Here is a 14,468-nt window from a genome sequence, read left to right as displayed (position 1 = left end):
GCCTTCGCAATAACTGCCGCAGTAATTTTTCTAAGAGGCACTGCCTCTGGGAACCTTGTGGAAGTGCACATGATGGTTAGCAAATACTTTTGTCCAGTCTTAGTTTTAGGTAAAGGGCCTACACAGTCAATAATGACTCGGCTGAATGGCTCTTCAAAAGCTGGAATTGGTTTTAAAGGTGCGGATGGGACTTTCTGATTAGGTTTTCCCACCAGCTGGCAAGAGTGGCAAGATTTACAGAACTCCGCCACATCACATCGCAATCCTGGCCAGAAAAAATGTACCAATATTCTATCACATGTCTTGTTCACTCCAAGGTGTCCGGCCAAAGGTGTCTCATGCGCCAAACTCAATATCTCCTTCCGGTACGGCGGTGGCACCACAATTTGGCAATGAGATTTCCACTCATCGTTTGCTGGCACCTCTGGTGGTCTCCATTTTCTCATGAGTATTTCCCCTTTCATGAAGTAACCAACAGGTATCTCCATGGCCTCTTCCTCTGAAAAGGCTTTACCAATTAAACACCGGAGGAGAGCTCCGAATCTCCGTGTTGTTCTTCAACAAGTCTCTTTCGGACCAGCACCGTTTGTTCAACCTCGTTCCCAGATGTCTCCGAAGGACACTCCATTTCCTCTTTTGAATTTTCCTCCAATACCTCGAAGGAACCCAAATCCACATCGCCTTCCTTCTCCTTCTCTTCAGAGCGCTTCCTACCCATAGCACGAGTCACTGCACAGGATGGAAAGATACCTGGAATCTCCTGCTCTAACTGTGCGGTGTTATTTTCCATAATGGGCTTTTCAACCAACATTGGATTACCAGAAACTCGACCACCGGCCAAATCAGTCCCGATAATAAAAGAGATTCCCTCTACAGGAAAAGTGGCTTGTAAACCGACGGTGACCGGTCCTGACACCAAATCAGACTTCAAATGGATGACATGAAGTGGAGCTTTAACATAGCCCCCAGCCCCCTGTAAAAGAACACTCACACCAGTTGCCGCCTTCTCTGACAATGCCAAAATGCCTTCAAGCATCAAAGATTGATGTGCTCCTGTGTCCCTCAATACCCTAACAGGTCTCTGGTTCGTTAAGTCTCCATCCAGTGACACAAACCCCTCTGAAATAAAAGGTTTGTAACCCTCTTGAACAAGGTCGTTCTGTGATGCAGTAACTTTGGCATGGGAACCTTCACAAGGCACTGTCCTCCAAGGACGATTTCTCGCATTGGCCAATGCATTCGGAGTTGCACTAGTTTGACTCCGCTCCTGATTTTTCCTTTTCAGGGTGTAACATTGGGACAGCAAATGCCCAGGTTTCTTGCAAAAAGCACAAGTCGGCCCAAAGGAAAAACTCGTTGTCTGCCTCAGGCCCCCTGGAAGATAGGTATGTCTTGGAACTGCAGTCTTCTGATACCTAAAAGTCGCGGTATCAGATTTGTCCCCATAGTCCTCTCTAGGTCGCTTCCATGAAAATCTGTTCTCCGAACCTGATTTACCATAACTCCCTTGGCTAACTCTAGGCGGGAAGTTAGGTTTGTGGAACCCCATCCTGTGTGTCAACGCATAGTTATCTGCCACAGTTGCTGCCTCATACAACTCCGGGACTTTTTTTTCATCCAGATGTACTTTAATGTCCACGTGGACACACTGTTTGAATTCCTCCACCAAGATCAATTGTCGTAACAGGTTGAAGTCTTTCCCAATCTCCTTCGAGTCACACCACCTATCAAACATGGTTTCCTTCATTCTGGCAAACTCCACATGGGTCTCACTCTCCCTCTTCCTGGCATTCCTGAATTTTTGCCGGTAAGCTTCAGGGACCAATTCATAGGCTTTGAGAATGGCTTTCTTCACTATCTCATAATCTGCACATTGGTCAATCGGTAAAGCCGAATAGATATTTTGAGCTTTACCCACCAGAACACTTTGCACTAACATAGTCCAGGACCCCACAGGCCATTTTCTCCACCTTCTCAAAATGTAAAAAGAACTTGGCTACCTCCTTTTTATTGAAGGGTGGAACCAGCCTCACATGCCTACCAACATCCCAAGAGTTCTCACAAGTTGTCGTCTTCAGTTGTCATACCCTTCCTCCCGTCCATGGTACACGGATTCTTGTGGTGAGGCTGTTGCCCTGAAACAACTTGCTTTCGTCTCCTGGAAAGCAAATCCAACGGAAGGAAATCTCATTTCCTTTCACAAAGCCCGAAACAAGCGTGTGTCCACCCTCAGGAGAGCCAGGAAACAATATCTCACCGTTCTCAAGACCGAACTCTCTTATCTGTCTCCCTCTTCCAAATCCTGGTGGCATCTGGTCAAATCTGTTTCTGGTGTTTGTTCCCCCTCCATCCCCTCCCTCACCTCAAACGGCTTAATGGCTGACTCCGCACGTGAAAAAGCTGAATGCCTCAACTCTGTGTTTGCCTCTAAATCTTGTGTCCCAAACCCATCCCTCTCTGTACCCACCGTACCCAGTCGTACCCAGCTGCTCCTGGACTCTGTGTCCTTTCCTCCTGACAAGGTGGAAAAGTTTCTGTCAACCCTCGACTCTGAATCTGCAACTGGTCCTGACGGCATTAGCCCACGGGTCCTAAAATCATGTGCTTCCGCTCTTTCACTCCCTCTTTCTGTTCTCTTCACCCTCTCTTTTGCTCAAGGTCATCTGCCATCTGCTTGGAAATCAGCCAACATCACCGCTTTGCACAAAAAAGGTGCAAAAACAGATCCCAGCAACTACAGACCAATCAGCCTTCTCCCAATTATCAGCAAAGTCATGGAATCCATCATTGCTTCAGATATGAAATCTTTCGTCTTCTCCAATGGCTTGATCTCTGATCATCAATTTGGTTTCAGACCTGGTCACTCTACTCTGGACATGCTGCTTCTGCTTTCTCAACAATGGATGGAGGTCCTCAACGCCAAACAGGAAATTAGAGCCGTCTCCCTTGACATTTCACATGCCTTCGATACGGTCTGGCACCCTGCTCTGCTCACCAAACTCTCCTCCTTTGGTATCCATGGAAATCCACGCATGGCTGGCGGACTTCCTCTCTGGTCGTAGTCAATGTGTGGCCCTGAATGGGTTTCTCTCATCTCCTCTTCCTGTTCAGGCTGGAGTTCCCCAAGGTAGTGTTCTGGGCCCTGTGCTTTTTCTGGTCTTCATCAATGATCTCTCTGACTCTCTTGAAAATCCTCTCTATCTCTTTGCTGACGACTCTACTCTCTGTCGCTCCATTCCTCATCCCTCAGATCGGCAGTCTGCAGCCTCCTCACTCTCTGCAGACCTGGACAAAATCACAGACTGGGCAAACAAATGGAACATGTCTTTCAATCCTGATAAATCTCACACTCTTACGATGTCTCTCCGAAAAGACCGACTGGAAAACCCTCCCATCCACTTTCTGAATAATCCTCTCCAAGAAGTTCTGTCACTCAAGCTTTTGGGTCTCACTATTTGCCATGATCTTTCCTGGGAAAACCACATTTCAAACCTGGCCTCCAAAGCCAGTCGCCGACTGGGCATCCTCCGTCGTGCGAAGTCCTTCCTTGGCACACCTGAGCTCCTCACCACATACAAGGCTTTCATCCGCAGCTCTATGGAACACTGCTCTCCCCTCTGGTCTGGTGCTCCTGCCTCACACCTAGCCCGTCTTCACGCTGTTGAAACCAAAGCGTTCAGAATCGTTGGAATCTCCCGCGATGAAGCTAACTCCAAGGGCCTTTCACTCACTCACCGCAGGCAGGTTGGTGGTCTTTCCGTCTTCTACCGACTCCTCTCTGGCCTTGCCCCCCCTGCCCTCTCTGGGCTCTGTCCCCCAAATATTCCTACAGGTCGCACAAGATCTGCCTGCAACCCTCTTATGGTTAAACTGCCAAAATCAAGACTTTCTGCTCACCTTCACTCCTTCATTCCTCTTTTCTCCCGCCTCTGGAACAAACTCCCTCACTCTCTTCAATCCCACTCCACCCTCCAGGTCTTTAAAACAGCTGTTCACCACCATCTCTTATCCTCCCCCATCCAAAACCTTGATCTTTTCTACCCCCGCTAATTTCGGTCCCCTTGTGTTTTATACCTCTCCCCCCCCCCCCCCTCCCCTTCCCACGCCTCCTGCCCCCAAGCCCTCTCCCTCCCACACTTCTCCCTGCTCTCAAATGTTGTGGTTGTGTGCTTCGCCTTCTCTCCCCATCTTGTCTTCCGCTCCCTCTTTTTGTATATTTTGTTTGTCTGGTTGATTTGTTTGTGAAATAAATGTTAGCTCTTTCACGAGCCTCGATTCAGTATACAAAAAAAAAACCAAAAAACAAAAAAAAAAACCATTGTGCTCCAAGTGAGCGAAAAGAACATTCCCAATATCTCTATCTCGGCATCAAGCCAAAGTCGATCCACGCTCCAGTGATCGTCAGAATGATGTCGTATCGAGACCAGAATCCCGTTCGGTTGACAGTCACACTGCCAAAGATAGGCAAAGGTACCCTCAAGAGGCGACTGTGAGCCATCAAACGTCCATACCCGAAGGTGTGATTTCCCAAACGGCGAAACGCAAATTCCCACTCCAAAATCCATGTTACACACACACCAGGTGAACGTCTGGATGCGGTGAAATGGTTGAAGCGAGGTGAAGAGCCTAGAGCGATGCGAAATCGGGTGCGAGGCAAAATGGCCAACGGTCCGTTCTCGAGACGTAACGGCACTCCAATGATTCTCTTCAGAATCAACCGCAAAACCTGTCACACAGGTTTATCTGTCACAGCGATAACAACTCTGTCGCAGGAAACCCAAAGCTCACTCGTGACCCCCGTTCCCCAGCGTTTGTTCAAGACCTCCAAGCAGCTCGGCTTCTGCTCCACCTTACTCGCTCCGCCTCCTTTTCCTCTTCTGCTTCCACTTCTTCTTCGTCCGGGTCCCGATCCGGTTTCCGGTTTCTTTTTAAAACATTAATTTTTTTTACCTTTTGAAAACAGTTATCTCCAATTCACTTAAACAATAACAATAAATAATAGTACATGGAACCAAAAATGTTTACAGTGGATGAGAACCACAACAACGGAAGTGACAAATCCGTAACATCTGCTCGTTTTGTATTAGTACAAATAAATTTGCCACAAGTATCTTCATATTATCTTGATTCTGAGCTTAAATTGTGATTGTTTAATAGTGTCGCGTTCCTGGCGATAAAATTTTTTCCAAGGAACGGATAGCCGAACAAGCTGTTACTCCGAAGCGTTCAGTTCAATATGTGGTGGAGTTAATACATGCGGGGGGTGGGGGGAGGGGCACGGGGAGGAGGGGCAGGAGGATGCTGAAGTGCACTTACTTGCACGGATCCCACCGGCAGTCTCCAAACCCTGCAGAAAATAACTCAAACCGAGGCGAGATTAAAATGTACAAAAATGCCGGCTTTGTTTAATGGAATGCCGGTAATACAAAATAAAATGCGCGATAATAAATAATGTTCCTAAATGAGATGTCCCCACAGACAGACACAAACACAGACGAAGGATAAAATAAATGCAATCAAAAATAATAGGCGTGTGGTTGGCACTTATCTGCGAGCTGCTTGAACCTTGTCAGGAATCGTCCGCCTTTGGTGGGAAATGCACGCCGGTTGGTGTGAACTCGTGCATGGGAATTAGGCCTCACTGAGACCTCATTCGCCTTACTGTGCGGTCTGCTCACGTCCCGCTGCCTCCTTGGTTCGCTCGGCATGGCCCCCAGATGCACGAAGCTCAGCTACTCGCACAGAGTCCACGAGCTGCGACCACCTCGCCACACGATCGGCGCCAAACCCACGTCCTTTGTTAATAGCACTATCGAATGTTTTCGTGCTCGTGAAGAAAACCAACCCGAGAATAAAGCGAATAACTCAACAAGCAACCGCTCACAATGCATCCACAGCGAGAAGGGCCACAAGAAGAACAACCACGAGAAGACGAAAATATCCGCCACTTCAATCGTGCCAAACTCAGAGCCAGAGAGTCCAGAGAAGAGTAATAAGCAACCTTTCACGATGAAAACCAGGACGAGAAGACACAAAGGGGGAAATGTCGGTCAGAGCGTTCTTTTAACGTCCAGGCTCTGACGTCATCTGTCTTGCTTTTCCAATCAGCGAGTTGCTTCTTACACGTCCTTGTGTCAATCAAAACCATGACAAATCACGACTCCTCGGGGAGTGGCCTCTGCCTGCCCGTTCTATGTGTGCTTCCCAAGTCGGGGTTGTCAGCGATAAGGCTCAATGTCCTGGCTTCCGTTAGGTTTTATTATTAATTAGTGCCATTAAATGCGCCATTATAACTAGTGTCTAATGCGGTACAATAAGGGACATAGGGATAAATCACAGAGGGAACAACATACAAGGAATTGATTAACATAATCCCTGAGCTAATCAACATGCCCTGCCTCCCCCCCCCCCCCCCCCCCCCCCCCACCATGGTGGGGACGTATATACAACTACAAGCTTACTCCGATAACATGGTCTAAACACGTACTTATTACATCATTGTTTTCTACACGACATTCGGAGCACCTACCTATACAAATCTACCTGGACTAAAGTATCGCTACCCCCACAAACGTAACAATAGTAATAATGCAATTAATCGATGCAAATCTCTCAAAATATGAAAAGCATGCCTAATCAAACATGTCCTGTTGACAAGTAAAAAAAATCCACAGAAGCTTAAGGCACTGAATTGCCTTTAAATTAGACTTGTTGACATTTTGATTTCTTTTAATCGTTGTGAATATTGATTATCCCAATGCAAGGTAGCTTTTTCTGACTGTTGTTCATGGATCTCCAACTGACTTGCTATCTCCCTGTCGTTGCAGCAAAAAGCAAACCTCGCAGCACTGTGCCTGAGAAATATGCACCATTGTGAACACAGCCGGCAGGATGGCTCATCTGCTCACACTGTAGTATGATCACACTCACACGTGCAGCCGTTTCATCTCAAAACAAAAACGTCAGTAACTTATTAAATCATCTCCCATGGTTTAATTTTGCCTGATAAAATCGTTTCAATGACCTTGAACATGTTGATGAGGATCCCATTTAAGAACGCCTAAAGCACAACCTGTCAAATATCAATATCTTGCAATCAAATATTTAGAGGAATAAAACCAGAGTTGATAACCAAATACTTTTCAACTTCATTAGAGTTTATTATTTATTTACTTGGATGAGAGAGTGCTGGCTGTTGGGTTGAGTGGTTAAAGACTTGTTTCTTTCTCCACTGGCGGGTGTGCATTTCATATTCCTATGGTTGTGCACTCTCACCAACCACGATTGGAAACCATGACGAGGACGCCAAACACCTCTCAACATCAGAATAGGGAAGCCTCCATCTTGCAATGGAGGGAACAAGGTGGCTGAAGGATTTCTGTTTCGACCCAGATGGTGACTGTATGCTCGCTGTTCTCTTATGGACCATAACTGTCATCTTCTAAACTGTTTAATGAAAAACCATGCAAGATGTAACATGGCAATCACTGCAAGTGTAAAAAAAAAAAGGACACCATATGTCATTAATTTATGCAATCCTGTATAACCAATCCTGTATAGCCTGGCGTTGGCTTAGCAGTTAGGGTGCTGGCTTGGGATCCTAGGATCCTGGGTTCGAATCCCGGTCGATCGCTGAATTAACGCCAGGGGGGTTGACTCAGCCTGTCATCCTTCCGAGGTCGGCAAATTGAGTACCAGCTTGCTGGGATGAATGACCACGGTGTGTACCCCGATTCAGAATAGGCACACCGTATCCCTGCGCATCGTAAGAGCGCAACCAAGGCTTGGCGTCAGGAAGGGCATCCGGCCATAAAAACATTGCCTTAAACAGGGAACCATGATTGTCATGGGACCCGCAAGGCTAACCCCCGCTCTAGCGGGGAAAACGGCCTTAAAACGATCATTCATTCATTATTCTGTATAACCAATAGTATAGACATAATAAATGAACACTTTGTAAAAAAAATTAAAACTCTATTAGCATGGCCACTATAATCTTTGTTATATGGCTATTTTGCTCAAAATACTTGACTTTGTACAATAAAGCATACACAGTTTCTTATTAAAATATACCTTGTGCGAATTCATTTTTTAATGTCATTTTTAGTTTTTTTGTTACATGATCTGAGTTCCCATTAGACCTTGGCTTTGTACATCTTGTAACGTCATCAATTTTCATCGGTATAACATGTCCTTTTGAATTAGTTAGATTGCAGAGGATATGTTATTGAAATGTTCTTTTGTTGCAACAAGTGTTTAATTGTTGACCTTGTGGAAAATGAAGCACTGTTGTGTGAGTTTATCATGCTTTTTATTACCTGACAAGCATTTCAAAACACGAATGGTATGCGTCATCCTAGGCCAAACTCAGAAATGCAGTGTCTCCATTTTAAAGGTCATTATGTAACACCTGTTGAAATTCAGGGAATGACAAAGGTTTCAATCCACTACGAAATAAAACAAGAAGAAAGAGGCATAAAATGTCATACCCCCATGGTTTTAGTAACTTTGCTGAACGGAGTTAGAGGCTGTCAGCCAGCCATCTTTGATTGGATGACAAAACAAAATTTTCTGCATATGTATACTCTCATGTATTGCCTTTTTTGCCAATTTTGAACAAGATTGGTTCTTGCATGTCCGATACATGGATGGGCACACGTTTAAGTAACAAAAGGGCTGCCAGTCGGCCATATTGGATCTGATCTCGAAAATAAATGGCGCGCATATGTAAGCCATCATTCATTATCTGTGTGCAAAGTTTGAACAAGATCGGTAAATGCATGTCCAAGAAAATGTTGCGGACGTGTTCAATATTGGGTTTTTTCAACTAAAATGGCCGTCAATCTACCAGTTGGCCATCTTTGATCAGATCTCAAAATAAAGTGAGGTGCACGTGTATGCCATCATGTACTGTGCTTGTGCCAAGTTTGAACAACATCGGACCATGCGTGTCCGAGAAATTGTTGGAGACACGTATGAGTAACAAAATGGCCGCCAGTCGGGCATCTTAGATCTGTTCTCGAAAACAAATGACGTGCATATGTAAAGCCATAATTCCTTATCTGTGTGCTAAGCTTGAAAACATCGTTAAATGCATGTCTAAGGAGAAATGATTGACCCCTTTAGGTCCAGATTTTTTTTTAATGCTGTGAACAAACTTTGGTACAACATTGAGGTACATATCAGAGTAAAAATTGACAAATTTCACCACCCCCCACCGCACTCAATCCCCTGCCACCCTTCCTCCACTCCATCGCCTTTTATCACATATCGTTTTCCCTTTCCCACTTCCATTTATTTGCTTCCCCATCACCTCTAGGTTTGCCCCACTCCGTTTTCACATCTTTCCCTCTCCTAATCTTCTTCAAGCATCATTAGTTTTGAGCTTGAGGAAGTTCATAACCAATATCATAGTCAAAACATTTTTGGGTCAAAATCAAATCCTCATGCTGACAAAAATCCCTGCCAAAAGTTTGTTTTAAAGATGGCCTGAACATATCTGGCAAACAGGAAACACGTGCAGCGTGTGTCCAAATAACAGAAACAATTAAGATGTCAACATGGACTTTCTTTTTCTTTTCAAAAAAAATTTTTTGTTTTTTTTTGCCTAAAACATTCCCAGGCACTCACTGATGAACCTCTGAAAGTTTGACGGAGATCTGTTCCGCCATTTCTGAGAAAAATCGTGACACACACCCACACACACAGACACATAGACCAACGGCTCTCTTATATAGTCGAAGATTCAATATGCCAGATCTGAGACTTGATTGTGCTTTGGAGATTATGTTGGGGATTGAGTAAAAAATGCTGATGTTGCAAACTGGATGAACAAGAAATATGATCTTGCATGAGCAAGAAACATGGAAGAGGGAGGTTCATTATTTGGCTTTTCAACAAGCAATGTATATTTTCATCGAATCTCAAAAACCAGTCGGATGATCAGCAGTCGAGATCATCGTGGTCGAGGTAAGTCGTATATCGCTCCTCTGTCATATTTTTAAAAGTTTGACATACTTTTTCACAAAAAAACAATGTTTAACATTAACTGTAGGCCGACAATCAAGAGAACATGCAGCAAAACCAAATAATTATAAGTTATAATTACCTCCACCATTGAAGGAGGATGGAGGTTAAGTTTTCACTCCTGTTTGTCTGTGTTTATCTGTTGTGATCGACGGATTAAGACAAAACTTGGCGGACCCGTCGGGTGTGTGACAAGGACAAATTATTTAGATATGCTGAGGATTCGAATTCAGATCATGATATTAGGATTTTTAAAGTTATTTTTTCACAGTTGAGACAAAGGACCAAAAACGATATCTCAAAACATTATGGACGTGGTTCAGGTCCAGATGCAAATCCGGCCGAGCAGTGGGATAGAAAATGTAAACTAAACAACTTGGTGGAGTTGTGCTCCTTACCGAGTGCCTTTCTGGTATTCAGTATCGTCCTGAAGGGGATGCGACACTATTACAACAATCGTGTGTGTGTTAACATGTGTGTATATGTGTGTGTGTATACATGCGTATGTGTGTGTGTGTGTGTGTGTGTGTGTGTGTGTGTGTGTATGCATGTGTGTGTGTGTGTGTGTGTGTGTGTGTGTGTGTGTGTGTGTGTGTGTGTGTGTGTGTGTGTATGTGTATGTATGTATGTATATATGTGTATATACAGTCACGTGAAAAAGTAAGTACACTCCATGTAAAGTTTTGACTTTTTCAACATATTTCAACATACAGCTATTTGATCTTCATTTCAACAATATTGACAGATAAAGGTGATATAATATAACAAATATCATGAAACATTTACATTTTGTAGTCCATTGTATAATTTAAATAAACATGAATGCAAATTTCGCATGTGGAAAAAGTAAGTACACCCTTGGCTCTAATAGGTGGTATTGCCCCCTTTGGCAGAAACAACCTAAAGTAGGCGTTTCTTATAACTGTCTACCAGTCTCTGACATCGACTGGGAGAAATTTTTGCCCACTCCTCCATGCAGAATTCTTTCAGCTGTGCAATGTTTGAGGGGTTTCTTGCATGCACAGCTCGTTTCAAATCCCCCACAACATCTCGATGGGATTTAGATCCGGGCTTTGACTTGGCCATTCCAGAACCCTCCATTTCTTTCTTTTCAGCCATTCCTTGGTGGATTTACTGGTATGTTTAGGGTTATTATCATGTTGCAAGGTCCACCTTTGGTTGAGCTTCAACTTTCTGACAGATGGCCTCACATTATCCTCAAGCACCCTCTGGTACAATGAAGAATTCATAGTGAATTCTATGATGGTGAGCTGCCCAGGCCCTGATGCAGCAAAGCTGCCCCAAACCATAATATTTCCACCACCATGCTTTACAGTTGGTATCAGGTTCTTGTGGTCAAATGCTGTCTTTGGTTTTCGCCAAACATGTCTTCTGGTACTGTGGCCAAATAGCTCTACCTTTGACTCATCTGTCCAGAGCACATTGTTCCAGAAGTGCTGGTCTTTGCCAAGGTGTTCATTGGCAAACTTTTGTTTCGCCCTGATATTCTTTCTGGACACCAAAGGTTTCCTCCTGGCACACCTCCCATGTAGATCAAATTTGTGCAGCCTCTTTCTAATGGTAGACTCGTGCACTTTGACATCAACAGAGGCAAGAGCTACCTGTAGGTCCCGTGATGACATTCTGGGGTTCTTAGAGACTTCTTTCAGCATCTTGCGGTCTGCTCTCGGGCTGAACTTGCTGGGGCGGCCTGGCCTGAAAAAGTTGGCAGTTGTTTGGAATCTTCTTCACTTGTAGATGATCTTCCGGACAGTCGAATGATTGATTTCAAATTGTTTGGAGATCTTTTTAAATCCCTTCCCAGATGCATAGGCATCTACAACCTTCTTTCTGAAGGCCTCAGAGAGCTCTTTTGATCTAGGCATGGTGACGCTGCACACTTAAACAACAAAGAGCAAACCAAACCAAATGTCTGAGGTTTAAATAAGGCATGTTCCTCCAAGATCCTCTCTAACGATGTTCCAATCATTTGCACCTGAGTTGGTGCACCTGATTCTAATTTTAGGTATTTGAAGTAGTGATAAATGTAGGGGTGTACTTACTTTTTCCACATGCAAAATTTGCATTTATGTTTATTTAAATTAGTATACAATGGACGACAGAATGTAAATGTTTCATGATATTTGTTATATTATATCACCTTTATCTATCAATATTGTTGAAATGAAGATCAAATAGCTGTATGTTGAAATATGTTGAAAAAGTCAAAACTTTACATGGGGTGTACTTACTTTTTCACGTGACTGTGTGTGTGTGTGTGTGTGTGTGTGTCTGTGTGTGTGTGTGTATTGTCACGCAACCGCCGAAATTAATATCTGGCAGTCGCGGATTGCCGATTACGAAGGCTTTAACTCTGAGGCGGAAGCTCAATGGCGGATTCCAAAATCGAAAACACCTAAGCGCGTGGAATGGAGGGAAACAGCACAAGTCCCCGCAGCCTTAACTATCAAATCAATCACCTGGTAAACTGCGTTCAGGTATTATATACAAAAAGTAATGCAAGTGTTTATTCGGAAAAGCAAGGACAGGAAAAGCACGATAATAACTCTAATAAGAAGCCTAAATTGGGATCCCACACACAACAGATTTCAAACACGAGACGAGGGAGATGAATTAAAGAAAGAAGCACGTCTTGTAAAATGTACACGTGGAGCTCGGCTTAGCTTGTCTTGTCATCTTCTTCCGCTGCTGTCCAGCACAGGCTCCGTTCGGCCCCGACCGCACACCACGAGGTCCTTCGCTCCAAGTCCCACAAGGCCTCGCTCCAAGCGCCACGCATCCCACGCAGGCCAGCGGCTCCACACGAGTTCGACCGGACCCAAATTCTTGCCGCGTCTCAAACCCAACTGCTCAAAACGGACTCGGGCTCTGCACTGCACTGCCAGGAATTCAACTGCTCTGCCCAGGATCAGATCTGCACTCCTCTCTCTGGTCCAACTCAGGTCAGGGCTCTGATCTCATCTGCTCGAAATGGCGTCCGGCCCTCATTAATATCTCTGGCCGATGACGTCAGCATTGGTGCACTGCTCTGCCAATCAGAGCCTCCACCGACTCGCCCCTGTGCACGCCCACTGCGTCACTCCAACTCTCGTCCCCTACTCCGTGGTCCTTGTGTTATAGCACGTGCTATGCGAGGTGGGTAGGCCTCTCGGAGTTGTAAATGGTGGTGGCCAATTGTGGCGGTGTTCCAGCCTGATTTCTTCCTAAGTCATGTCAGGGAAGAAGGCGTCATTTAGTGCTGTACTAAAGGTCCTAACTAATGTTTAAGTGGTGTGCAGTGCCAAAATGGACAAAGGTTCGACTACCAGGTGAGACATACAAGGGCTCTACTTATTATTCCCTACACTAACTAACACACAAATCTCCTGGTAGATTCACAATCATACATCATAACCCGACAAACGCCTACACATGACTTATTACAGGAAGTGTTCCCTATCGCGACATCTCGAAGCATGTTACCTACTCAGATATACTCTGCCCTACATATTGCGCTACCAAATTCGTAACAGTATGTATGTATATACAGTCACGTGAAAAAGTAAGTACACCCCACGTAAAGTTTTGACCTTTTCAACATATTTCAACATACAGCTATTTGATCTTCATTTCAACAATATTGATAGATAAAGGTGATATAATGTAACAAATAACATGAAACATTTACATTTTGTAGTCCATTGTATAATTTAAATAAAACTAAATGCAAATTTCGCATGTGGAAAAAGTAAGTACAATATCCGGATATATATCCACCAATTTTATCCAAAACTGCACAATGGAAAAAATTAAAACTTGGCATACCTCATCAACTTCCCATCAGTAAAACAAGTAAAACAAGGCTTTCATCCGCAGCTCAATGGAGTACTGCTCTCCCCTCTGGGCTGGTGCTCCTGCCTCACACCGAGCTCGTCTTCACGCTGTTGAAACCAAAGCGTTCAGAATCATTGGAATCTCCCGCGATGAAGCTAACTCCGAGGACCTTTCACTCACTCACCGCAGGCAGGTTGGTGGTCTTTCCATCTTCTACCGACTACTCTCTGGCCTTGCCCCCCCAGCCCTCTCTGGGTTCTGTCCCCCAAATATTCCTACAGGTCGCACAAGATCTGCCTGCAACCCTCTCATGGTTAAACTGCCAAAATCAAGACTCTCTGCTCACCTTCACTCCTTCATTCCTCTTTTCTCCCACCTCTGGAACAAACCCCCTCACTCTCTTCAATCCCACTCCTCCCTCCAGGTCTTTAAAACAGCTGTTCACCACCATCTCTTATCTTCCCCCATCCAAAACCTTGATCTTTTCTACCCCTGCTAATTTCACCCCAAATCCACTTTTTTGAAATACCAACTTCTTTCCTGGAAGTCCTTGGTGTCCTTGTGTTTTATACTTCTCCCACCGCCCCCCCCCCCCCCCATTCCCACGC

The 14,468-nt window shown here is 44.7% G+C and overlaps 1 protein-coding gene across 3 annotated transcripts in view; it reads left to right on the top strand.

The window, feature by feature from the left end:
- LOC137438847 (adhesion G protein-coupled receptor F5-like) overlaps positions 1-8,689 on the top strand; it is a 112,515-nt gene extending 103,826 nt beyond the window's left edge. Inside the window, exon 24 of one of the 3 annotated variants that reach the window (XM_078767329.1) lies at positions 6,828-8,689. In XM_078767329.1, coding sequence (XP_078623455.1) covers positions 6,828-6,877 — 50 coding nt within the window. In that variant the 3' untranslated portion in view covers positions 6,878-8,689. The remainder of the gene's footprint in view (positions 1-6,827) is intronic. The other 2 variants (XM_078767328.1, XM_078767330.1) reach the window with 2 other exon arrangements.
- The last annotated feature ends 5,779 nt before the right edge of the window (positions 8,690-14,468 follow it).

The sequence above is a fragment of the Myxine glutinosa genome, chromosome 13, assembly GCF_964187855.1.
Source record: "Myxine glutinosa chromosome 13, kmMyxGlut1.1, whole genome shotgun sequence".
NCBI lineage: Eukaryota > Metazoa > Chordata > Myxini > Myxiniformes > Myxinidae > Myxine > Myxine glutinosa.
This window is presented reverse-complemented; position numbering and strand designations above follow the sequence as displayed.